We start from the raw sequence: 25,813 nt of genomic DNA on the forward strand, positions 1-25,813 counted from the left end.
ACTGATGTTTTATTCACACCCATTTTAGGTAAGCATATGCTGAGAAAGGAATCCCAGCTGTATTCTCACCTGGCAACCTGTGCTGATGTTGCTGGTGGTTTAAAGCCCTATGGGACCCAGATGACTTCAGGGGCATCTGAGGAAGGCTGGTGTAGAAAGACAAAAGTTCATTTCAGTAGGGGTAATAGACAGAACCCTGCACCCTGGAATTTGCTACAGTAAAGGAAGATGGTAGAGGGTAACCCTGCACCTTACTGATGGGCAGAAGATCTGCAGTGGAGTAGTCTACCACACCCAGTGCTACTTTAAAAGAAAAGCTTCCCAACTTTGATATTAATGTTTTATTGAAAAAGGTACATGAAAATCACCTACGTACACAACCCCAGGTCAACATAACAAGAAACCCTTCTCACACCTCCTTCTGTCTTACAAAAGCTTGAATTCTTTGGAACAATGTCTTGCCTATTCCAGCAACATGGTCCCAGTTAACTTGGTTCCTTTTCCTCCAGGCTCAAAATAAAATCGAACTCCTCTACCAAAAAAGGGGGAAAAGAAAGCAAAGAATTAGGAGGTGTGTCTCTTAAACAGGGAGGTTGTGTCAGACATTTCATATTGTTACTGAGGTAGGTTGTCATTCATTCAAAAACTATGGAATGTTTTACTATGTGCCAAGCACTGCTGGGCACATAGTAATGAGTAACTCCAGACCTATTTCCTCCTTCGTGGATATTATAGGTGAGTAGACAGGCTCAAAGAGGTTAAATACTGTGCCCAAGCTTAATCAGTAATAAATGTGAGTTCACGTAGTCATTCTAGTATGTGAGTAATATAAAAGAAAGGGCCCACTCTTACCTTGGGTCAGGGGCTGAATTGAGAGTCTCTGGCGACTGAAGAGAGCCATATTTTTTAAGGGGCCTCCAGTGGCTTTGTGAGCTTGGTGATGGGTTTTGAGCTCAGCCAGGGTGATGAAACGCTTCATCATCCGAACAAATTGTACATCCACCTATGTGACAGAAAGTGTATGGGACAGAAAGACACGTGCAGGTAGATTCTGTCCACTGTGTGCTTTAGCTTCTTATGGGAGGTTCTTATAGGTAGGGCTGCCAGTGTTCTGTTCCTATTCCCAAAGCCAGGGTAACCTCATCTGAGTAAGAACTGGACTCTATACCTTGACCTAAAGACACCCCACACCTTCTTCCTCCCTCTCTTTGTCCATTCTTTTCCTTTCATGAAATAGGAAAAATAGTAATCTTTACCATGGACCATTTGGGGTTGTCTTCCTTGCTGGATGGGTCATAATGGGGATTGTTTTTCTCAAACTGTGTGTGGTCTGGGTAAGCCTCCTTTACAATCTGAAAACAAAACCAAGTCTCCAGTCATTTGCCTGGACAGTCAGCTCCATGGCCGTTTTTTAAAAAAAATTTTTTAACGTTTATTTATTTTTGAAACAGAGCAGGAGTAGGGAGGGGCAGAGTGAGAGGGAGGCACAGAATCCGAAGCAGGCTCTAGGCTCTGACCTGTCAGCACAGAGCCCGATGTGGGGCTCAAACCCATGAACCAACCGTGAGATCATGACCTGAGCCAAAGTTGGATGCTTAACTGACTAAGCCACCCAAGCGCCCCTCCAGGGCCAATTTTTAATTCTAGTCTGACTTTCACTTCTGACCCTGCACATTCTAACCTCTTCAGCTGTGCCGTAGAGCCAATGAAGGCTCAGATATCTGGAAATAATATACAGGCAAGCATAGGAATCAATCTTATTTTGATAAAATCTTAAAAGTAATGTTCTAAAACCAAGTATTAAAGGTTATTATTGGTGCCACTGTCTTTCCACCTGCAGTTCATAATTTTATCCTAGTAACTTCTGATCTGGAAGAGCTATCATCAGGCCTGTTTTTGAGTGAAAGACCAAGGCACAGAAATGAGAAGTCTGTACCAGCGGGACCTGAAATGAAGGCCTTGTTATAGTCCTTGTCATACTGAAGAGGCCTGAGTGGTGACATCAGGGATGGGGAGGAGGGTACTTCTTTTTTGTTAACTGATTTAAGCTTTGTTCCTTTATATCTACATGAGTAAGTTTCCCTGAAGGGAGAGGGATTAAGACCAATGCCTATACAACTGACCTTCACAAGTCCTGCGATGCCTGGCTCTTTGCAGTTGCTATGGTAGAAGAAAGCTTCTTGCTCCAGCTTCATGGCTCGAAGGAAGTTCCGGGCCTGTCCCAGGGGAGAATAAACAACTACCTTCCTCCTCACCCACTGGAAAACACTAGCTGTTAGTGGAAATCAAGTCTGCTTTCCTTAGATGAGGTTTTCTTTTCTGCAGCTTGCCTTTACTGAAACACCCAGACTTGTATCCAGACCATTTGCAAACTGCATGCAGAGTAATTAAGGTATTTTTGAATACATTTTCTATTTTATTATCTGGGCCATTGGCCAAGAGATTTTGCTACTGAATAAGTCATGGAAGGAGGCAGGCATTTACCCAACGCCTGGGTCTCAGGCCCTGCTTTTACCCTCTTACCTGGTAGTTGCGAACACCATCCCAGCATGCTGTCTGCTTGGGCTGTGCTTTAAGATCCTCGATGCTGAACTAGGCAACAGGAAATGAACCCATTCATTAAACAATTTTGACGCCAACTGGAAACAATATGGAAGTAGATAGTTTCTTCCCCTACACTGAGGGTGCTACTTGCTATAGTGGGAGTATGTAGTTTACTGGGAAGTAGTTCCGCAAAGCCACTTCTGTTGGGCACATGTAAGTAAGCCTTGTATTAACTTGTTATCCTTGTTAATTAAGAAGATCAGTTGAATGGATAATCCAGATGATAATGTGTTTGTTATTTGTATTTTACTCATTAAGGTACTATATATTTCTTCTATAATATTTTTCTCCAAGCTATTATTAAAATTGGTTTATATTAATTCACTGAATAAATATTAGCTGTTGGCAGAGAAATATGTAGGATTATGGCAGGTGGCAAGAGTAAGGCAACATAAGATTGAAATGTTGCCCAGGTCAGGGTTTGGCAAACTATAGGTTTTAGGCCTGATTTTGTAAATGGTTTTATTAAAACACACCCACACCATTTATTTACATGTCGTCCATAGCCACTTTCTTGCAACAGCAGCAGAATTGCAACAGCAATGAGAAGACCTGAAAACCTAAAATATTTATTATGTTGCTGGTAATAAACCTTGCTGATTTTATTCCTTATTTCCTTATTATCTTTCCCTTAACTCTACCCTTCGGAGAAGCTGGTGGACTCTGTGGTGTCCCATATTTATTTCTTATCTAAAAAAACAGCTTGAAGGGATTAAAGACAGGTACCTGGTCTCACCTTCACATCTACACCTTTCTCTAATCGGCTTTCTGCCTCTGACTTCATCAGCCAGTAACTACTTAGATACTTCCCACAGGTTTTGGAGGCTGAAGTCTTCTGAGGGCTGGAGTTAACCACTTGAGCCGATGCCCCCACTGGGTTCTTAGTCTTGGTACGTTTTCCTGCCGGTCCCTTATTGTCTGCAATAGAAACAAACAGCAGAAACTGGTCATGCTGGCTGAGAAGTAATGTTGCATTGTGGGGAAAGCACATGCTTTGGAGTCAGACCTGGATTCAAATCCTGGATCTGTCAATTACTAGCAGTAGCAACTGAAATGCTGAACTTCAGTTTATCTATAAAAATGGGACAGGAATGCCCATCTTCACAGGGTATCTTCTGGATTATCCATTCAGTGGGATAAGAATACCTTACATGGTTGTGGGTTAGGATTGACAGTCCTAGCAGAGTTCTGACTTGTGTTAAGTAATTTTCTTTCTTTACCTCACTCTCTTCTGTGCCCTTGCTGAGGCTATTTCTCTCCAATGAGGAAACCAAACACCTACTCCACAAACTTGTTTTAGAGATTAAGTACAATAGTGCTAACAATGGGTTTAGACAATGCCTGGCATTATAATAAATACTCAATAAATATAAGCTATTATTATAATTATCATCTCATAGTTCTTTTTTGCTTGCTCACTGTGCTTTGTGGCCTGCTTCCTTCCAGCTCCTTGAAGGTGCCAGAAGAAGCTGGATAAAACAGCTCATTCTGTACTTTGTAGACTTGGCAAAGATGACTTTATCCTAAGAGAATTAGAGAAAATGTTCCTGGAACATATTAGGCACTCAATAGCTTAATATGAGTTGTTAAATCCATACTCTATGACAGACCCTGAGCTCTATTTGTTACCCTAACAGTAACTCAGTTAATCTGTATAATGAGATATTCTGTTCATCTGCTAAATGTGTCCCAGATTACACACTTAGTAAACAATATAATCAGGAACTGTCCCCTGGTCTATCTGGATCCACCCTTAATGACTGTACCACACTGCCTCTGAATTTAGTCCCATCTCTCCTACATCAGCCCTCATTAAGTATCATTTATGGGTGTCTAATACTCAGAACCTCCCTAGCCTAGTTGATCAGGTGGTCCCTTTGGAGGTAAACACACTGCAAATACCATTATGTGTTGTTAAATAACACAATGTATTGTAGTCAATCTGGAACTTCTGCCATTCCCAAAAGTACTTTAATTGCTTTTTTCTGCACTTCATCTACTTAGAATGCCATTCATTCTTGTGAATATAAAAATGTCATTGCATTTTCTCTGCCTGAGGAAAGACTTCCCGTTCTTTAAGGCTAGATTCAATTCCACTTCCGTTTCTGGCAGTCCTTACTGCCCTCACACCCTTAGCCATCTAGTTTCCTAGACCTTTTCACTCATGTCTGTTTGCATTCTCCATGACAGCAGAACTAGGCTTTTTTTTTTTTTTTTTTTAATTTTAATGTTTTATTTATTTTTGAGAGAGAGCGGGACCGGGAGCTGGGGAGGGACAGAGAGAGAGGGGAACAGAAGATCTGAAGCAGGCTCTGCGCTGACAGCAGCAAGCCCTATGTGGGGCTCAAGCTCACAAACTGTGAGATCATGACCTGAGCCACTGTCTGACGTTCAACGAACTGAGCCACCCAGCAGAACTGTATGTTATTGACCTTAGTACAAGCCACCCCTTATCTACTATTGCTTTAATGAACAAACAAGAAGCTCTGGGTATAAGCTTGGTGGGAAGAATAAAGAAGATGGAAGTCAATTAGGAATAACGTAACAGAAAATCCGCGAAAGGATTCTCCCGACAGACAGGGAGTTGAAAGTGAGCAGTACGAAACAGGTCCTAGAGAAACTAGGGCCGCCTTTTTGCAGCCTAGGTGCAGCTCACCTGGCCCAGCAGGCTCGGCAGACCCAGCAGACCCAGCCAGCCTCTTCCGGGGTCTCGGCATGGTGCCCCTGCGAGGGCTGAAGTGCAGAGGATTCTGGAATCAACCAAGAGTACAAGAGGCAACTCTGAATCTGCCCCCAGAAACCTGTGCAAAGCGAGATGCAGACAATGAGAGGAAGCGGAGTTTCAGTCCCCAGGGTCTTTTGCGGACCTGGACTTGGGCCCGTCAATCCTTCCCCCAGTTATCTATTCCATCTTGCATAACCTGCCGCTAACGTCTCCTCGGTTAGTAACCTGATCCTTCTCCCATTTATTCACCATTCTCCCGCTACACTGACCCAACCGCACAGCCTACACAACCCCAACCAACCACCCCAGGCTCCAGCACCTGGTCACAGCGTCCCAGTCCGGAGCATTAAGTAAGACCCGGCTCTGTTGCGCCGACACCCCGGCATCTCTGGGAATTGTAGTCCTGCCTCTGGAGCAGGCTTCCCTGAATCTGGGCTGTGAGGGTCGCCGGATGCACTACAACTCCCAGGGTGCACTACGGGCCTGGCTCCTGCAGTAGCGAACGCAACCCGCTTGCAGATCCTGTGTGGAGCAGAGGCTACTATGTTGCTCAGAGGCTGCTGGAGGCTGGGAAGGCCGCTCATCTGCCTGCGTGGTGGTCTGCAGGCCCCCGCCCAGAGCGGCCGCCGGAGCTTGGTCTCCTGCATCGACCGTAAGTCTCTCCCCCGGTGTGCGGGGAGGGAATGCAGTGGTCTGCGCGCCCGTAGAGCGCATTGTCACCCCTGGCTTGTCGTGGGCCGTCACCGGGGTCATCACCCCAAGGCCCACCTGCCCTCTCCCAAGTCGGCTTCCCTCGCTGGAGGGTCTCCCCATCCCGTCCACCTGGCTGGCTTTCCTTGGCCGCCCTCACTCTCTGCTGTTTCCATCTGTTGCGCCCCTGGCCCTCGTCTATTACTCTTCCACCCTATCCCCTCCGTGGTCGGGAAGCCAGGCGTCCGAATTTGTGCTCCAGGCCTTCTGCTTAAGCCCTGTCTTTCCTCCTGCCTACTTCACAGGGGCCCTCTAAAGATATATTAAGATAGGAAAATACTTTGTAGTTACAGCTTATTCTTTGCTGCTGATGCTGTTTGTTAATTGTTCAAATCTCCTTAAACGTAGTTGATATTATCGACTTCTTGATACATTTAATAAGTTTACTTGTGAAAACAGTAACTAAGGGTTTTACAATTATCCTCACAACTCTGAGGTAGATTCTGTTACGATCCCTGCTTCCTGATAAGGAGTGGATATAGAGGTGCAGAAACTCATGACTTTGTTTCATTTTATTTTGTTTTAATCATAGGTCATTTAAGGGTCATAAAGGTAGTAAGAATGTAAAAAGCCTGGTGCTGGTTGTGCTAGATGAAGGAATGCTCCTTCCTTATGTGACACAAGATTTGCTCACATAAGTTTTATGATGTAACACCTAAAACCTTTTACTATTGAAATTCCTGCAGGGAAAATAATTATTATTGCAAATGGGAAACTATGAGAATTGACAGACCTGAATGTTTTTAAGTACCAAATAATTTGGATGTGAAGAACAGAGAGTGATAGGGGCCTAGGCTGACTAGGGATAGATACCCAGCCACTTTGTGATTCTGTCAAGTACCTAAGCACATTTTTTCTTCTGAAAAAAACAAAAACAAAACAAAACAAAAACCTTTCGAATAAATGACACTTCTTCATTGTAGAATAGGTGATGAATCCCTTAGATTACACCCAGATCTATAATATACACTAGTATAGAATACTGTTTTCTTCTCCATGTCCTAAAACTCCTTCATAAGTTGCTGCCCTGTTCTAGCATTTAGAATTTGGTAAACAAAATTACCCTTGCTGATACCAAGGCAGGTAAGGAGTTGTTCTGGCAACAAATAGATTAAATATTAAATAGGTTAATATTAAATAACAAATAAGTTAAATATGTTGGAGTACTTCCATCAGCTAGTTGTGTAACTTCAACCAATGAGGTACTTTTTCACCTTTAAAAGAAAGTATCTCTCAATCAGTAAAATTAAAGGAAATTGTCCTTTAATGTATCATTCCACATATTAGAATGTCAAATTAATGGGAGTGATTAACAAATATTTCTTTGTTTCATTGCATATTTTAATAAGTGAAAAGTGATTAAGACAATTATGATTTGTATTGTATTTTATGTATCATATATTACATATATACTCATTATGTATACTTTCCTCATTCTACAGATGAGGAAATTTACTCAGTATATAGTGCAGCCCCCTCATTTTACAATGGGATAACTGAAGTTGATTGGGGTTCCTGACTTAGCTTATTGTGTAAGAGAAATGCTGTATTAGGTCGACTGTCCCAGCTTTGTGGTTCTTGCTCCTGGCAATATCCTTCCCTGACCCCTGTCCTGGAACTGAGTATATATAATCTTGCCCACAGCTTCCATGGGACTAAATGAAGAGCAGAAGGAATTTCAGAAAGTGGCCTTTGACTTTGCTGCCCAGGAGATGGCTCCACATATGGCAGAGTGGGACCAGAAGGTGGGAGTTCTCCTTATGGCTAGATGTTCCAAAAATGCCTCATGTGGTGACCAAGATCTCCTTGTAGTCCTAACTTTTCAGTGTTTATTCTCCATGCACAGTTCTTACTGCAGATTAGAGTACTGGTAATGGCGTGATTCCTTTCCTAGAAACATCCTCATCATCTTGTAGAGACCTGTTGTTTTGTTTTTTTTTTTTAACTAATTATTTAAAATGTTTATTTATTTTGAGAGAGTGTGTGCAAGTCGGGGAGGGGCACAGAGAGAGGGAGAGAGAGAATCCCAAGCAGGCTCTTTCCTGTCAGCTAATATGGAGCTCCATCTCCCCATCATGAGTTCATGACCTGAGCCTAACTCAAGAGTCGGTTGCTTAACCAGCTGAGCCACCCAGGTGCCTAAGACCAGTTTTTTTGTTTTTTTGTTTTTTTGTTTTTAATTATACAAAGATTTGGACACTCTTAAAACCAAGGCAATTCTGATAATAAAAAGAAACTTTAACACTAGAAAACCAGTACTTCCAGAATGCGTTTTAACTGTTATAGGTAACAAATAGCCTGTTATGTTAAGGGAATACTACACTCTCCCAAATGCAAACATCTTAATCCCCCATTGTGCCATTTAAAGAAAAGTCCATCTGTGAATCATTTATTGATGACCCTGTTTTTTTTGTAGGAGCTGTTCCCAGTAGATGTGATGCGGAAGGCTGCTCAGCTAGGCTTTGGGGGGGTCTATGTACGAACAGATGTAGGTGGGTCTGGACTGTCACGGCTCGATACCTCTGTCATCTTTGAAGCCTTGGCTACAGGCTGTACCAGCACCACAGCCTATATAAGCATCCACAAGTGAGTGCCAAAGTTTGGTGAGCACAACAAAGTGCTCATACCGGTTGACTGTGAAATTTTCAGATAAAGAGAGAAAAGTTCATCTTTGAAGGTTGACTGCCGTTGAGGAACCTAACTGTAAAAGTTCACACTAGGCCTGCTATTGCCTCTTGGACTGGAATCTGTCATGTTGTATGTTGCTTGGAGAATGAGGTCTGTCAGCTTTCTCTCAAATCCTAGATTGAGCTGGAACCAAATAGACTTCTCTAGGACAGTGGTTAGGGCCCTGATCCCCTCTTCCTCAACCCAAAGACAAAGCCTCCAGGAATTTGCAAAAGTACCTATATAACTCTTTGATTTTTAGGGACCTTATTGAGCCTAACTAGAAGTAGCATGAACAGCCAAGTGAGAAATACCTTGATCCTGATTATCTGTGGGAACTGTGTGTTCCGGGAGTATGTTTTAACCTAGGCCTTTCCTTTAAATTTGAATTTCCTCAGAGGCAGCTTTTCTCTTCCCACTCTCTCTTCTGCTTCACTCTGCTTTGCTACCTGTGTTCTCCTTCCCCAGACCTTCCCCCTTCAGATGTCTTTTTCTCCATATTAACTCTGTCATTGTTGTTTCTTCTTCTTTCTTTTTTTTTTTTTTTTTTTTCCTTTTGGTCTTTTCTTCTTGGTTTACCTGTCAGCATGTGTGTCTGGATGATCGATACTTTTGGAAATGAGGAACAGAGGCACAAATTTTGCCCACCGCTCTGTACCATGGAGAAATTTGCTTCCTACTGCCTCACTGAACCAGGTGGGTTTGCCACACTGCCAGCAAGATGAATCAGGAGATGCTGCTCAGGCAAAGCATATAACCCTTATTTACCATGAAGTTCAGCCATTCCTGTGGCCTGATGTCACAAGACTCAGAGGCCTCTAGGCCAGAGTCTATCCAGGCTGTCGACTGGAACTTCCTTGTAGGAGGCTCACTGCAAGCCGGTGTTCTGGGAGATGGAAAATGATCTGATTGCTGTCCACCATTTTCACCAAATACAGAGAGTTCCTTTGGCTGTCTGAGTTTCAAAGTAGGAAACACTGAGCTGTTTGTTGTAAGGAAAGATTTCCTTGGAAGTGGAGCCATGCTGAGTGTCCCTTAACTTCACTGACTTTCTCTCCTACCCTCTCTGCTTCCTTTTGATCCCTGCCTTAGGAAGTGGCAGTGATGCTGCGTCCCTTTTGACCTCAGCGAAACGACAAGGAGATCATTACATCCTCAATGGCTCCAAGGTACCAGCATACCCACCTTACAGAATTGTTCCCATCTTCCTGCTGATATCACCTGGATCCTTGCTCTCTGCGAGTTAATATTTCCTGGGATTTTTACATGTTGGGTAGAGAACCTCTGACCTATTTCCCTTTATTTACCTTCACTTTCTCTCTCTTTTTCAAGTTTATTTATTTATTTTGAGAGAGAGGGGGAGAGAGCGCAAGTGGGGGAGGGGCAGAAGGAGAGAGACTCCCAAGCACACTCCACACTCAGTGCAGAGCCCAACACAGGGCTCCATGTCAATGACCTTGAGATCATGGCCTGAGCCGAAATCAAGAGTCAAACACTTAACCGACTGAGCCACCCAGATGCCCCGCTTTCTCTTTCTTCTGATCTGAGTCCAAATAATTTTCCTCATTATTGTTTATCCTTTTTATAGTCTCATCAGCTAGATCCCTGATTCCCCAGTCAGCACAGGTTCTTTTTACCCCTTCTTCATTTCTCTGTGCCACCATATACCTCTTAGCAACCTACTGTTGGGAGAATCCCTATGTTTTCCCAGTTGTTAGGCTGCAGGAATGCATGTGTTTCCTGATCCTTGTGCACCCCCTCTCCAACCACCAGGCCTTTATCAGTGGTGGAGGTGAATCAGATGTTTATGTAGTCATGTGCCGAACAGGAGGACCAGGCCCCAAAGGCATCTCATGTATAGTTGTTGAGAAGGGAACCCCTGGCCTCAGCTTTGGCAAGAAGGAAAAAAAGGTGAGTGGCTAATGGACATGAAGCAATTCAAGTTCAAGCAATTCAAGAATTTGTTACCTGCCAGACCTATCTCTGTTCTATTTGTTTTGTTTGAATAGGTTCACATACTTGCTAACTTGCATTGGAGGCAGTTGCTCCTATTACAGTTTCAACAGGAGCAGGTGAAATAAAATAGGGCATGTCTACAGAAATACTATACCACTGGCAAAATGGTGGAGTTTGTCAGTAAGTTCCATAAGCCACCTGTCATTTTAGTGTGAGGGATTTCTCTATTGTCTGCCTCACCTCCACTTTTGACTTGTGTTTTTTTTATTTCATTTTTTTTTTAAGTTTACTTATTTTTGAGAGAGAGAGAGAGAGAGAGAGAGAGAGAGAGAGGAAGAGTGCGAGCCAGGGGAGGGGCAGAGAGAGAGGTAGAGAGAGAATCTCAAGCAGGCTCCATACTGTTAGCACAGAACCCAGTGCAGGGCTCGAACTCACGAACCATGAAATCATGATCTGAGCCAAAATCAAGAGTTGGATGCTTAACTGACTGAGCCACTCAGCCATAGCCCCTGACCTGTGTTTTTTATCCAACTTCTTATTTTAGTGCACTCTTTTATCCCAGGAAAAAATACTTACAGAAGATCTGTTGGTGACTAGAGGTCTCAGGAATGAAAAGCATATCAGCCACTTTTCTTCTTTAAATAAAAATAAAATAAAACTCATTGGAGATGATTATGGGTATTTCAATAATGTAAGAAGAAGGGTGTTTCCATAGGTGGTTTGGAAAGACATTTCTAGGATTAAGAAATCCCCTAGTCAGGCCATGAATAGTAAAACTATGATTACATAACTGTAGCTGGTGGTAAGATGAGACCATTCAGATTTGTTAGGGCAGGTGACCAGAATTGTCATCTGCCTCCAATATGTACTTTTACAGTTATGACTTTGGGGGAGATTTCAGGTAATGAAATGACCCCTAAATGTACTTCTCCTTTCATAGCTCCTAGGGTTTCCATATTTCCCTTCATGAGCTTTCCTGATATTTTATAAACTGCCAAAGAGTTAGAAGTATTAGTGCCCCTTATCTTTTATAGGATAATAGGTTTTTACTAGATTCCTGCCATGTACAAAGCCTGATGCTGGCTCCTGGGATGGGGAGGATACAAAAGTCACTCCTAGCCTTGTCTGAAATTATAAGACATATTCTGTCTCACGTGTATAATGTATGTGAAGTTATACAGCTATAGGATATCTTAATTCTAGGAATGTCTGCTTTGGGCCATATGACATAGATCAACTTACATAGTCTGGCACATAATTTTACAGGATTGAGTTAATGCTGATTCAGGTTGTCTGTGCTTATAAAGGTTGTGATGGTTGTTTCAATACACAAGGGTAGTATCCACCTCAGTATTCTGTTGACAGAATACCAAAGCTATCAAGTTTAGTGCCTAGAGAAAAGTTGTAAATAAGTTCCAGAAACAAAAAGTATATCTTTTCTTCCTTTCATTTTCTATTTTCTCTCACTTTTTAAGTGTATACATTTTCTTTTTTTGTTGTATTTTTTTAATTATTAGTTTTGCTTTATGTTTCAATGTAAGGGAAATCTGGAAGGACATCTCTTTATGCATTTGACAGCTGGTGAGTGCCTACTGTGTGCCAAGCATTCTTCTAAACAGTAGGGATGGAGCAGTGAACAAAGACAAGCTCTGCCCCCATGGAATTAACCTTCCAGCAAGCAGAGATAAGCCACAGACAGGTGAATAAGCAAGGTGACTTCTGGAAGTGTTCTGTGCTGCAGAGGAGATAAAACAGGTTGATAGGATACTGATTGAGGAGAGCTTGGGAGCTTCTACAATAGACCTGAACTCTGAGAGGTCATGACTTTTGAGATGAGATCCCAAGTATATTAGAAGGAACAACCATAGGAAGAATTCTGGGCAGAGACAACAAATAGACAGATGGCCTATTTGGGAAATGGAAAAAATGTTCAGTATGGTCCTAGAGAAGTGAGCAAAGAAAAGAATGGTGTAGGTGTAGGATGAAATTGGACAGCAAGCAGGGCCTTGTAGGCCGAGATGAAGAGTCACCCATTGATCCCCATGGTTGACCTGACTGTTCTGGTGACCCAAGCAGCCAGCCTTTCTCCCTGTTCCATGCCATCTTTCGTGCAAGGATGGCTGTGACTTGGCATATTTAACACATTATATAGCTGAGAGCTTTAAACTACTAGTTTTGCATTGACTTTATGGGAAGGTAATGAGGACTTTATATTGGATTTAATTGTTAAAAGGTTTTGCATAGAAGAATGAGTTTTGTCATGGGAGGGCTGGAAGTGAGGACTCCCAGAAGAGGGAATAAAGATAATATGTAGGACAGAAGTCAAGAGTGACAGAAGGAATGGGCTCTAGTGGTAGTGGTCCAGCAGTTCAGGGCCTTCAGAAAGGGAAATGGGATATCTGTTCTCACTGGCTAAAGCTACTCAGGGGCCCAGATAGGATTAGGAAAAGAATTCTCTGCATAGGGGAGGAAGGTAGATGTTTTTATAGTAAGGGGTTAGAAGTGAAGAGGTAGCAGGTATTTGTTTTGAGCTCTTTAGAAATATTATTAAAATAATAATTTTTGTTTCAGTCTTGCTTTCAGGTGTTTATTTGGGGAGATAAGTTCTCAGGTAACCCCTATACAGGCCAATATTGGGAGGTTTGAGACTTGTAGAGATTATGGGAGCCTAAAAGAGAAGTTCAGTGTTGGCTCAAGTGACCTAGAAGGCCTCAGGAGGTTTCATTTAAGCCAGACTTTGATAGAGAGAGCAGAATAAGCAAAATATGGATTGAAAAAAACCTAGTGGAACAGTACACAGACCAGTTTGAATTGAGACTACCAATAGGTGACCAATAGAAGAAAAGGCTGGTAAAGAAGGACGGGCCCAAATTGTAGAAGACCCTAAATGAAAGGTTGAGGAATAAAGTTTATTTGCCAACAGAGGGAGCTATTGAGTGTTTTTATGTAAAGAAATGGTCAAGTAAAGGCAGTAGTGTTTACAGAGCTATACGAGAAGTGGGAAATTTTACATAGTCTTGTGCTTTTAAAAATCTGCCTCATTGAGCCTTAGAGTTCTTTGAAACCTTGAAGTACCTTGAAGAAGAGATGAAGAGGATCAAGTAGTGAGGGTCTTTATCTATTTATATATGAGACTTCTGAATAAGATTTTATTTGAAGAAAGTGGCCCTGCTGGCTTTCCAGTCCAGTTCTCTTGCATAAAGGAAAACCGAGGCCCCAAAGAAATCAAGTGATTTGTTCAGAGATAAATACAGCTAGTTAGTTTCATAACATGGACTACATCTTAGGTATTTAGAATTCTCTCTGGGCTCGTGGCTGACATATTCAGCGATGTCCTGGTAAATCAGCTCTCCAGGAAAAACAAAAACCAAAACACTCATCTGTAAAGCCACCAACCTGTTATCACTGAATGCCACGTTAGGAAAAGATGTGTGTAATTGGCTCATGTGAGCTGCTGACAGCAAGTCGTTAGATCTCTCTGCAGCCAAACACTCAACCAGGTATTGCCAGCACAGTGAGTGTTATTCCTCTCATCTAATGATAACACTCTTAGAAGTAACACTAAACTTTTAAAAGGAGAAGTGTGACTGTTGTTCTTGATAATCCTTGTTATCCTTATAGAAGGACAAATCAAATAATCCTTATATTGTCTATGTTTTTTTTTAATGTTTGTTTATTTTTGAGAGAGAGAGAGAGAGAGAGAACACACAAGCAGGAGAGGGGCAGAAAGAGAGGGAACAGAGGATCCAAAGGGGCTCTGTGCTGACAACAGAGAACCCAACACAGGGCTCAAACTCACGAAATGTGAGATCATGACCTGAGCAAAGTTGGACACTTAACCAAGTGTGCCACCCAGGCGCTCCCCCCCCAACTTTTTTTTTTTTTTAATAAAAGAATATACTTGTAGAGGCACTAAAAATGAGGACAGTTCTGCCCCAATCCTCAAAGAAATTGTGAGAAATGTTTGTGGATAGGTTAGTCTGGTAAAATAGACATTAGAAAGCAGATAATATGTTAAAAAATGTTTCACTGAAAAAACAATCTATGACAATTGACAAGTGTTTAAGTCTGAACTTTTGTATTGTCTCTGATTTTAAGTTCTCAAGGTCTAAGTCCCAGGATAATGGAACCTGTACTTCACAGGGTTTCATCAACAGAGAACGGTGCCCTAAATGCTGCCCTGTTGGGCAGCCATACAGTCCCTGATTTTTGCCAGGTGGGGTGGAACTCACAGCCAACCCGCGCCGTGATCTTTGAAGACTGTGCAGTCCCCATGGCCAACAGAATTGGGGATGAAGGGCAGGGCTTCATCATTGCCATGAAAGGACTGAATGGAGGGAGGATCAATGTTGGTGAGAACACAACAGGATGGGGCAGGGAGGTAGCGGACTCCAGCAGGCAGCACTGTGCTGGCTCACTTGAAATGTTGGCACTCTTCCTTTCCAGCTTCCTGCTCTCTAGGAGCTGCTCATGCTTCGGTCATCCTCACCCGAGACTACCTCAGTGTTCGGAAGCAGTTTGGAGAGCCTCTGGCCAGTAACCAGGTCATTTCCCAGATGCCCTTGCATTTGTTTTCAGCTCTGTATGAGATCTGCTTTGTGGTCCACATCCTCTAGGAGGGTGAGGCTGTGATTTCTCATTGGAATTCTGCCCCCATCTTAGAACTTATGTTCTAATTTTATCAGTAATCTTTTTCAGGAGGTAATATTGAAGTGCAGGGCAAGCGAAGTGGTCTTAGAACTCACAAGGTGATACATTTTCTCTGTAGAAGATACATTTCTCTGCAAAGTCTGAAGGAGACTTTGAAGCTTGGGGTCACTTAGAAAGGGTACCTCATCAGAGAAGGCTTGTGGAGGACCCCAGATCAGGTGCTGGTCTAAGCCTGTCTATCTTGTCTGGTTCTCTTCTCCCCTGTTGCTGCAGTACCTGCAATTCAAACTGGCTGATATGGCAACAAGGCTGGTGGCCTCGCGGCTGATAATCCGCAGTGCAGCAGTAGCTCTGCAGGAGGAGCGGGAAGATGCAGTGGCCCTGTGCTCCATGGCCAAGCTCTTCGCTACAGATGAATGCTTTGCTGTGCGTGATGGTGCCCTCTGGCTGTCTTGGGTGGACAGGGGCCAGCTTTTGGGTCCAGGGATGTTGAGAGCCATTAGTTAACTCCTCGGATGCTGCAGAGATTGCCTTGGGGCTTACGGATATAAATGAACAAATGAGAGGTCTGCTTGGGAGCTGACTTTTTATCTGCCCTGTGCCATTGCACACTCCACTGTGGCACTGTTAATTGATTGTGTTCTAGATGAGACACTTCTTTTGGAAGAAGGTTCAGAGCCTTCCAGTGCCTCTTGTTCAAATTTAGCACTATGCTGTGTTTAAAATGTCAAGGGTTAAGCCGTTTCCACATGAGGCTGCATTGCCACTAGATGACACCATGACTTCACATAATCCCAGCCAAAGTGCTTGTGGGCAGCCTCTCCCCTGCAGATAATAAGCAAGAAAGGCAGAGCTTTCTGAGTTGCCCACCTGGTGGGAACTGGTAAGTTTAGTAGTTGTTGTCCAATCACACAGAATATAGAGCCCCTTTTTGAGCTTGGCTGGTTATCTGTAGGTTGTTCTCCCTCATATTAGTTTATAGGAGGCTGGGGTGGAAGGAGAAGCCACTTGTTCCATAGTCTTCCCAAAATCAGAGATGTGTAGTCCCTATCTCCCTGCAGATCTGCAACCAGGCTTTACAGATGCATGGAGGCTATGGCTACCTGAAGGACTATGCTGTTCAGCAGTATGTGCGAGACTCCAGGGTCCATCAAATCCTAGAAGGTAAAAATTGCCAGAGGTTATTCTCCAGAATGGTTATAGGGTCACCACTTTCCCTGGCCTGTCTGTCCCTATGCTGGCTGGTTCTCAGATCCTGTCTGTCTTTTGCCTTCCTCCTTCCTCTTTTTCCTGACCCTACTCTGGAAGTGCTTTTTGATGCCATACAAGAGCACTATCCTGGGAGTCAGGAGGCTCTGCTTTGTCACCAGAAATAAGCTGCCAAATCACTCCATTTCTACTCTTTTTCTTTGCAAACTTTAGAGAACATTCAAACTCAGGTAATACATGAGAAAGCATTTTGAAAACTGCAGCAGTAACTGTTCTTTACTCTCATAAAGTACTTGGTCCTCAAGGATCCCCAAACTTCGGTACAGTAATTAACACAGCAAATGTGAGCTAATTTGATCACCAGGAACCTCTATAAATTCATATCTTTATAATATGACTAATGGATTTTTCAGTAAACTAAATCATATGGGTATCTTCTTGGTAATCACAGAGTGGATTGGTCTGGGAAATGTGTAAGCTGTTGGAGTATGGCTCAGGGCATGGCCTTCTCCACACTCCACACCAGTGACTCCTGTCCCAGTTAGTGTAAACAGCCAGGGGTGCTCACACTGTAGAAGAGCCAGATGGGGCAGAGGCTTGTCTAAGTGACTTTCAGTGGTGCGATGTGGGGCTGCTTCCATGGTGGCAGAGGAGAGGCTTGTGGGCATTGGTCTCTCTGCCATTTTCAAAGCATTCTTCTCAAACCTGAAGAAGTGTCAGAATCACCTAGAGGGCTTGTGAAAACAGATTGCTAGGCTCTGTGCCCAGAAGTTCTCACTCAGTAGGTCTTGGGTAGGCCTAAAAATTTGCATCTCTAACAAGTTTTCAAACGAGACTGTCACTGTGTGTCTGGGAACACCACTCTGAAACTGAACCCACTGCTCTGGTGTGATGACCAAATCACAGTTTGTAAAAGTTAGAGTTCGCTTTCTTCTGCAAACCCCATTCCTGAAGCACATCGATGAGGTCAGTCACTCTTGCTCAAATTCTTCTGATTACTCCTGTGGTTGTTTCCTTACCCAGCTTTTATGAGTGTGTGAGACTTCACCTTTATTCTAACTCTGCCTTTTAACCTTATAAGAAGAAATGGGAAAGGCCAGATACATAGATTTCAGGCCATGCCATCATCCACTTCTAGAAAATTTGGGGCACTGGTCTTGATCACTTTGTTTCATTGTGGACTTCGTTACTGGATAAATCTGAAATTTTGGCTTGGTTTTATTCGAGATGTGTGATTACTCATTCCTCATGGGGGTTCATATTTCTCTTTGCATTAAAACCCACTGTAAAAATGAAGCAAGAAGTTGACCCCTCCTTTCAGGGAAAATGTTTTTGTTTGTTTTTTTAAAATTCAGTGTTGGGGTGCCTGGGTGGCTCAGTCAGTTAAGCAACTGACTTCGGCTCAGGTCATGATCTCACGGTTCGTGGGTTCAAGCCCTGCGTCAGGCTCTGTGCTGACAGCTCAGAGCCTAGAGCCTGCTTCAGATTCTGTGTCGCCCTCTCTCTCTGTTCCTCCCCTGCTCGTTCTCTGTCTCTCTGTGTCTCTCAAAAATAAATAAACGTTAAAAATTTTAAAAATAAAATAAAAAATTCAGTGTTTTTGTTTGTTTGTTTGTTTTAAGATTTTATTTTTAAGTAATCTCTACACCCAACATGGGGCTCAAACTCACAACCCAGAGATCAAGAGTTGCATGTTCCACTGACTGAGCCAGCCAGGCATCCCTAAAATTTATTTTTCTGATTACCAATGAAATTGGTATATTTATTGTTGAAAACTCATAAAATATAGGAAAAGTAAAAAAAAAAAAAAAAATGACTCATGTGTCCACATTCAGAATTCATATTTTAGATTATTTATATATGTAAGTCCAAAATATCTCCTTTGGTGCTTTTTCTGTGCTTTTGTAGGTGCATTTTCTTAATGTGAGGCATAGTGGCCATACAATATTATAATAGTTTCAGGTGGACAGCATAGTAATTTGACAATTGAAATAGTTTGAGAAGGAAAGGTATTAACTCTTCTTTAATGTTTGTAGCTGTCCAGTCCTTGACTTTTCTTTGTTGGGAGGTTTTTGATTGCCAATTCAATTTTGTTACTAGTAATCAGTCTGTTCAGATTTTTTTAGGCTCCATGCTCAGCACAGAGTCCCGTGCGAGGCTTGAACTGACATCCCTGAGACAAAGACCTGAGCTGAGATCAAGAGTCAGACACTTTATTTTTTTTTTATTTTTTAATTAATTTATTTTTTTAATATATGAAATTTACTGTCAAATTGGTTTCCATACAACACCCAGTGCTCATCCCAAAAGGTGCCCTCCTCAATACCCATCACCCACCCTACCCTCCCTCCCACCCCCGATCAACCCTCAGTTTGTTCTCAGTTTTTAAGAGTAGGAGTCAGACACTTAACTGACTGAGCCACCCAGGTGCCCCCAGCCTGTTCACATTTTCTATTTCTTCCTGATTCAGTCTTGGAAAATTGTATGTTTCTAGGAATTTATCTGTTTCTTTCTTCAGGTTGTCCCGTTTTGTTGGCATATCATTTTTTGTGGTAGCGTCTTAAATCCTTTATGTTTCTGTGGTGTTGGTTGTAACTTCTTACCTTTTATTTCTGATTTTACTTATTTGAGTCTTCTCTCTCTCTCTTTTTTCTTTTCTTTTTTTTTCTTAATAAGGCTGGCTAGGCGTTCATCAATTTTGTATATCTTTCCAAAGAACAAACTCTTGGTTTCACTGATCTTTTCTATTGTTTTTTTAGTCTCTATTTCATTTATTTCTGCTCTGATCTTTGTTATTCCCTTCCTTTTACTAACTTTGAGTTTGTTCATTCTTTTTTACAAATTCCCTTAGGTATACAGTTAGATTGTGTGTTTGAGATTTGTTTCTTTTTTTTTTTTTTTTTAATGCTTATTTATTTTTGAAACAGGGAGAGACACAGAGAGACAGAGCATGAGCAAGGGAAGGGCAGACACACACACACACACACACACACACACACACACACACACACACAGAATCTGAAGCAGGCTCCAGGCTCCAAGCAGTCAGCACAGAACCTGACGCAGGGCTCAAACTCACAAACCATGATATCATGACCTGAGTCCCAGCCAGACGCTTAACCAACTGAGCCACTCAGGCAACCCTGAGATTTGTTTCTTGAAGAGGGCCCATATCAGTATAAACTTGCCTGTTAGAACTGCTTTTGTTCTGCCCCAAAGATTTTGGAATGTTGGCTTTCCATTTTCAGTTGTCTCATGCTATTTTATTTATTTCCTTTTTGATTTCTTCATTGGCCCATTGGTCGTTTAATAGCATGTTGTTTAGCCTCCACATGTTTTACACCATTGTGGTTGAAAAAGATGCTTAATATGATTTCAGTCTTCTTAAATTTATTAAGACTTGTTTTGTGGCTTCACATGTGATCTGTCTCAGAGAATGTGCACTTCCATGTGCACGTGAACAGGATATGTGTTCTCACCTTTTTGGATGGCATGTTCTGTATATATCTGTGATATCCTCAAGTCCTATCTGTTCTAAGGCATCATTCAAAGCCATTGTTTGTTTATTGATTCTCTGTCTGGATGACCTATCCATTGATGTAAGTGGGGTGTTAAATTTTCTTACTATTATTGTATTACTGTTAATTTCTCTCTTTATGTCCATTAGTATTTGCCTTATATATTTAGGTGCTCTTGTGTAGGGTGCATCAATATTTATAATTGTTATGTCCTCTTGTTCGGTTGATCCTGTTATCATTATGTAATTACCTTTTTCATGTTTTGTTATAGTCTTTATTTTAAAGCCTATTTTGTCTGATATAAGTATTGCTTCCCTAGCTTTTTAAAAAAATTTCATTAGTATAGAAGATCTTTTTCCATCCCTTCACTTTCAGTCTGTATGAGTCTTTAGGTCTGAAGTAAGTCTCCTATAGGCAGTTTATAGATGGATCTTGTTTTTTAATCCATTCAGTCACCTTTTGTCTTTTGATTGGAGCATTTAGTCCATTTATATTTAAAGTAACAGTAATATTGATAGCTATGTACTTATTGCCATTTTGTTAATTGTTGTCTGGTTGTTTTTGTTCAGTTTCTTTTTTCTTTTCTTTCTGTCTTCCCTTGTGATTGATGACTTACCTTAATGTTATGCTTGGATTCCTTTCTCTTTATTTTTTGTGCATCTCTTACAGGTTTTTGGTATGTGGTTACCATGAGGTTCATGTATAACACCGTATGTATATAGCAGTCTATTTTAAGTGATGTTTGCTTATATTCAAACACATTATAAAAGCACTACATTTTTAGTACCTCCCCCATTTTATGTATTTGATGTCATATTTTATATCTTATTTTATGAGTCCCTTAACTAATTTTTAGATATAAGTGATTTTACTATTTTTTTCTTTTAACCTTCACACTGGCTTTATAAGTGATTGATTTACTACCTATATTACGTTTGCTTTCACCAGTGAAATTTTTCCTTTCATAATTTGCTTACTTCTAGTTGTTGCCTTTTTTTTTTTTTTTTCAACTTAAAGAAGTTCCTTTAACACTTCTTATGAGGGCAGTTTAGTGATGATGAACTCCATTAACTTTTGTTTGTCTGGGAAATCCTTCATTTCTCCTTCAGTTCTAAATGAAAACCTTGCCAGTAGACTATTCAAGGTTTTAGGTTTTTTCCCTTTCAGCACTTTGAATATATCATGCCACTCCCTTCTGGCAGCAAAGTTTCTGCTGAAAAACTGCTCTTACCTTTCTGGGTACTTTCCCTTTTATATAACTATTTGCTTTTCTCTGGCTGCTTTTAAGATTTCTCTTTATATGTAATTTTTACTATTTTAATTATATTATATTATATTATATTATATTATATTATATTATATTATATAATATATATTATATGTCATGGTTTATCTTGTTTGGGGCTTCCTTTGCTTCCTGAAACTAGATGTCTGTTTTCTTCCCCAGAGTACGGAAGTTTTCAGCTATTACTTCTTAAAATCAGTTTTCTGCGTCTTTCTCTTTCTCTTCTCCTTCTGGGACCCCAATAATGCAAATGTTAGTATGCTTGATGTTGTCACAGAGGTCCCTTAACCTATTTCTTTAACTCTTTTTCTTTTTGCTGCTCATCTTGGGCACTTTACACACTACCCTGTCTTCCAGATTGCTGATCCATTCTGAATCTTCTGATGTTAATTCCCTTTAGTGTATTTTTCATTTCAATTACTGTACTCTTCAACTACTTTTTGTTTTATATTTTCTGTCTCTTTGCTGAAGTTCTCACTAAGTTCATCCAGTCTTCTCTCAAGGCCGTGAGCATCTTTATGATCATTATTTTGAAAGTTTATCAAGTAGATTGCTTATCTGTTTTATTTATCTGTTCTATTTATCAGTTCTTTTACTGAGGTTTTACCTTGTTCTTTCATTTGGAGCATATTCTTGTCTTCTCATTTTTGTTTTTGTGTATTAGATATCCCAGCTGTGTCTCCTGGTCCTGAAAATAATGTCCTGTATAGAAGGCATCTCGCTGGTCACTAGAACCAAGCATTCCAGGGGTGTCCCCTATATAGGATGTATGTGTCCTACTGTTGTATCTGTGCTGGTGGGTGGTGTTAGCTCCCACTGTGGCTGGCTACCAGGCCCAGCTCTGGGTCGTCTGGGGGTGCTAGTGGGCAGCAGTCACTTTGGGCAGGAGCGGGTACTGATCCAAGGTGACCTGCTGAATATGGTGGGTGGTATCTGCTTGAAGAGACATCTATCTGCTGGGTTGAGTGTGTTAAGCAGGGAAGGTCTGCGGAGGAATGCCAGGGTGGGACAAACAGTGCTAGCAAGGTAGGTGGAGAGTGTCAGATCTTGGTCCCGCAAGCATCTCGCTAACTAAGCTGTAGGAGTACAAGAAAAATGCACTTGCCAACACTTTCATTCCCAAAGTTCCTACAGATCCCTGTCCCTCTGGCACACACTCAAACATTAGTCATTAAGTCTCCCTCATGTATGGCCCAGGAGCTTTTCAAACAACTACCTCTGTCCTGAGCTCCGAGTGACTGATATTGTGTGTGGGCCCTTTCAGTTTCCTGTAGCTCCCTGGCTCTCCTGGAGTTAAGCCCCACTAATTTGCAAAGCCAGACAATATGGGGCCTCATCTTTCCAGTGAAGATCCCCAGGGCAGAAGGTGCCTGATGTGAGACTTGAACTTTTCACTCCTCAGGAAGGACCTCCACACCTGTGATATCTTCCTGCTTATGGGTCACTACAATGGGGTGTTTTGGCTCTTGACCATCTCTGCCCTTCCTACCCTCCTCAATGTGATGTTTTCTTTATATCTTTAGGTGTGGAATAGCTGTTCTGCTAGAGTTCAGGGTCTCAGAGTTAGTTGCACTGTATGTAGTTTCAGCCTTAGTGTGTCCATGGGAGGAGGTAAGCTCAGCATCTTCCTACTCAGTCATCTTCCCTCTCCCAAGAGAGGTGTTTTTAAGGGTACGTTTATTTCTTACTTCCTGACATTTTTCTGTGCTTTGGAAAGCAGTCTGTGATAATCCCATCCCTCTCAGTGTTAAAGCAACAATTGTAGTTTACACCTACTCCTATCCTGAGTGAGGCTTGGAGCACCCTAGTTAGAGGTTTACGGAGCTCTCAGACTTTGCAACTAAATCCTTATTCTTTCTGTCTTTGCAGGTAGCAATGAAGTGATGAGGATGCTGATCTCTCGAAGCCTGCTTCAGGAGTAACACCCAGACTTGATGTTCAGGCATGACATTTAATGTACAACTTGAATGAGCATTGAGTGGTTCATGTGGACTGTTGTGTTCCAGTTGAGTCATGGATTAGATTGGAGGCCTGAGCTCTTTCACCTGGGCCCTTCATCTGTATGTTGGGAGCAGCATCAGCTAAAGGACTGGGACAGAGTCTTGAGCAGAACTGGAGGAGCTGCCCTGACTGGGAGTATCACAAGTAGACATACTACCTTGTTTTCCTAATGCAGAAAGGTGACCAGTAAAGATTCATCACCAAATCAACGTTCTCTCTTGGATCTACATTGTCTTGACTTGTGTGCATTTTGCTGGTTCCCCGAATCCTGCTTCCAGGGGTCTGGATATTTCCATTGAGGGTTTTTCCTGATTATAAAGCAAAGGTGTAGGACAGGAGAAATGGAGAAAAATGTAGTTTTATCTTTTGCTGTCCTCTGAACCTCAGCTAAACATGCAGAAGGTTTCTGTGGGTTGCATTTTCTTTGTAGTACTGCTGTGAATGTGAATGATGATAATATGAATATTCAGGCAACCTAACTCCTAAACTGTGATTTAGGGGATAACCATACTTGTAGACTTGTGAACATCAAAGGCTGAGATTATGTGGAACTCTGAATATTTGTTGTATTCTTTTTTAGAAGTATATGATCTAGGAATGTTATTCAAGTTTCTATAACCCTTCCTGATAAGTACTTTGAGCATATTTTTTTTCTGCATTTTTCTTTCCTTTCTTGAAGTTGCTCCTCTTTACAAATATTTTAGTCATTATAAATATTTTAGTCACTATATTGATAAATAAAATCTATCCCCCTCAGTATCATCTCCAGTTCTGTTGAAGTTAATTTTTATTTTTTAAAAAATTTTTTTAATGTTTTATTTATTTTTGAGAGAGAGGGAGAGACAGAGTATGAGTGGGGGGAGGGTCAGAGAGAGAGGGAGACACAGAATCTAAAGCAGGTTCCAGGCTCTCACCTGTCAGCACAGAGCCCGACACAGGGCTTGAACTCATGAACCACGAGATCATGACCTGAGCGAAAGTCAGATGCTTAACCAACTGAGCCACAGGTGCCCTAAAGTTAGTTTTTATTTTATCCTCTAAGCCTTTACAACAATTTTAAAAAATTTTTTGATATTTAATTAAACATTTAACTAGATTTTGGAATAATAAAAAATCTCTTCTTAACCAAAATAGCTTATAAATAATAGGCTCCTTATATTACTAATGGATTTTTAAATTAAGAATTGTTTATGGGTTACCTGAATGGCTCAGTCGTTGAGTGTCCAACTCTTGATTTTGCTCTGGTTATGATCTCACAGTTTGTGAGATCGAGCCCCATGTTGGGCTCTGAGCTGACAGTGTGGATCCTGCTTGGGATCCTCTCTCTCCCCACTCATCCTGCCCCTTTCGCACTCATGCTCGCATTCACTCTCCTCAGAATAAATAAACATTTAAAAAAGAACTGTTTATAATTTATGAAAGTAGATTTAAAGTAATATTTAAATGGAGACTTTTTGGAGAACCCTGTTATAAATTATGATCATTACAAGTGCTCATCATAACAAGTGCCCTCCTTAATCCCCATCACCTATTTAACCCATCCCCCTACCCATATCCCTTCTGGTAACCATCAGTTTGTTCTCTATAGTTAAGAGTATGTTTCTTGGTTTGCTTCTCTCTTTTTTCCCCTATGATCATTTGTTTTGTTTCTTAAATTCCACTAATGCATGAAATCATATGATATTTGTCTTTCTTGGACTGACTGACTTCACTTAGCATAATACTCTTTAGCTCCATTCATGTTGTTGCAAATGGCAAGAATTCATTCATTTTATGCCTGAGTAGTGCAATTGCTGGGTCATAGGGTAGTTCTATTTTTAACTTTTTGAGGAACCTTCATACTGCACTGGCTGCACTGGTTTTGCATTCCCACCAACAATGTAATAGGGTTCCCCTTTCTCCACATCCACAGCAACACCTATTGTTTCTTGTGTTGGTGATTTTAGCCATTCTGACAGGTGTGAGGTAATATCTCACTGTAGTTTGAATTTGTATTTTCTTCATGATGAGTGACATTAAGCATCTTTTCATGTGTCTGTGGCTCTCTGTAGGTCTTCTTTGGAAAATTGTCTTTTCGTGTCTTCTGCCCATTTTTTGATTGGATTATTTGTTTCTTGGGTGTTGAGTTTTGTAAGTTCTTTTTGTAATTTGGATACTAACCCTTTATCTGATATGTCGTTTACAAATATCTTCTCTCATTCCATAAGTTGCCTTTTAGTTTTATTGATTGTTTCCTTTGCTATGCAGTAGCTTTTTTATCTTGATGAAGTCCTAATAGTTTATTTTTGCTTTTGTTTCCCTTGCCATAGGAGGCATCTCTAGTAAGAAGTTGCTACGGCCAGTATCAGAGAGGTTACTGCCTGTGTTCTCTTCTAGGATTTTGATAGTTTCCTGTCTCATATTTTGGTCTTTCATCCACTTTATTTTTATATATGGTGTAAGAAAGTG

The 25,813-nt window shown here is 41.4% G+C and overlaps 2 protein-coding genes across 4 annotated transcripts; one reads left to right on the forward strand and one right to left on the reverse strand.

The window, feature by feature from the left end:
- Positions 1–326: 326 nt before the first annotated feature.
- Positions 327–5,735, reverse strand: THYN1 (thymocyte nuclear protein 1). Of its 3 annotated transcripts, none has more exons than XM_042904255.1 (8): positions 5,649–5,735; positions 5,261–5,405; positions 3,341–3,522; positions 2,524–2,592; positions 2,124–2,258; positions 1,257–1,352; positions 853–1,003; positions 327–532 (listed from the first exon to the last, which is right to left on the reverse strand). In XM_042904255.1, the coding sequence occupies exons 2-8, from the start codon at positions 5,319–5,321 to the stop codon at positions 486–488; spliced, it is 741 nt and encodes a 246-aa protein (XP_042760189.1). In that variant the 5' UTR covers positions 5,322–5,405; positions 5,649–5,735; the 3' UTR covers positions 327–485. The 3 variants fall into 3 exon arrangements, with proteins under 3 accessions (XP_042760189.1, XP_042760191.1, XP_042760190.1); XM_042904257.1 differs by having other exon boundaries at positions 2,124–2,216; positions 5,649–5,733; XM_042904256.1 differs by lacking the exon at positions 5,649–5,735 and having other exon boundaries at positions 5,261–5,641.
- Positions 5,736–5,820: 85 nt separating this feature from the next.
- ACAD8 (acyl-CoA dehydrogenase family member 8) lies at positions 5,821–24,048 on the forward strand. The gene is made up of 11 exons (XM_042904253.1): positions 5,821–5,981; positions 7,724–7,824; positions 8,496–8,665; positions 9,333–9,442; positions 9,839–9,915; positions 10,520–10,657; positions 14,919–15,054; positions 15,149–15,246; positions 15,626–15,778; positions 16,414–16,516; positions 23,234–24,048. The coding sequence occupies exons 1-11, from the start codon at positions 5,873–5,875 to the stop codon at positions 23,284–23,286; spliced, it is 1,248 nt and encodes a 415-aa protein (XP_042760187.1). The 5' UTR covers positions 5,821–5,872; the 3' UTR covers positions 23,287–24,048.
- Positions 24,049–25,813: the final 1,765 nt, after the last annotated feature.

Source organism: Panthera leo, chromosome D1 (assembly GCF_018350215.1).
Source record: "Panthera leo isolate Ple1 chromosome D1, P.leo_Ple1_pat1.1, whole genome shotgun sequence".
In the NCBI taxonomy this organism is placed as follows: Eukaryota; Metazoa; Chordata; class Mammalia; order Carnivora; family Felidae; genus Panthera; species Panthera leo.

Excerpts from the sequence above, each read along its gene's own strand:
- THYN1 (XM_042904255.1), bottom strand. The coding sequence starts at position 5,321 with ATGCCGAGACCCCGGAAGAGGCTGGCTGGGTCTGCTGGGTCTGCCGAG. Across the intron at positions 1,353-2,123 it reads GCATCGCAGGACTTGTGAAG|ATTGTAAAGGAGGCTTACCC; the intron begins GTCAGTTGTATA and ends TTTTGTTTTCAG. Across the intron at positions 533-852 it reads AATTCAGCCCCTGACCCAAG|AGGAGTTCGATTTTATTTTG; the intron begins GTAAGAGTGGGC and ends CTTTTTTGGTAG.
- ACAD8 (XM_042904253.1), top strand. The coding sequence starts at position 5,873 with ATGTTGCTCAGAGGCTGCTGGAGGCTGGGAAGGCCGCTCATCTGCCTG. Across the intron at positions 5,982-7,723 it reads CTTGGTCTCCTGCATCGACC|CTTCCATGGGACTAAATGAA; the intron begins GTAAGTCTCTCC and ends TCTTGCCCACAG. Across the intron at positions 16,517-23,233 it reads GGTCCATCAAATCCTAGAAG|GTAGCAATGAAGTGATGAGG; the intron begins GTAAAAATTGCC and ends CTGTCTTTGCAG.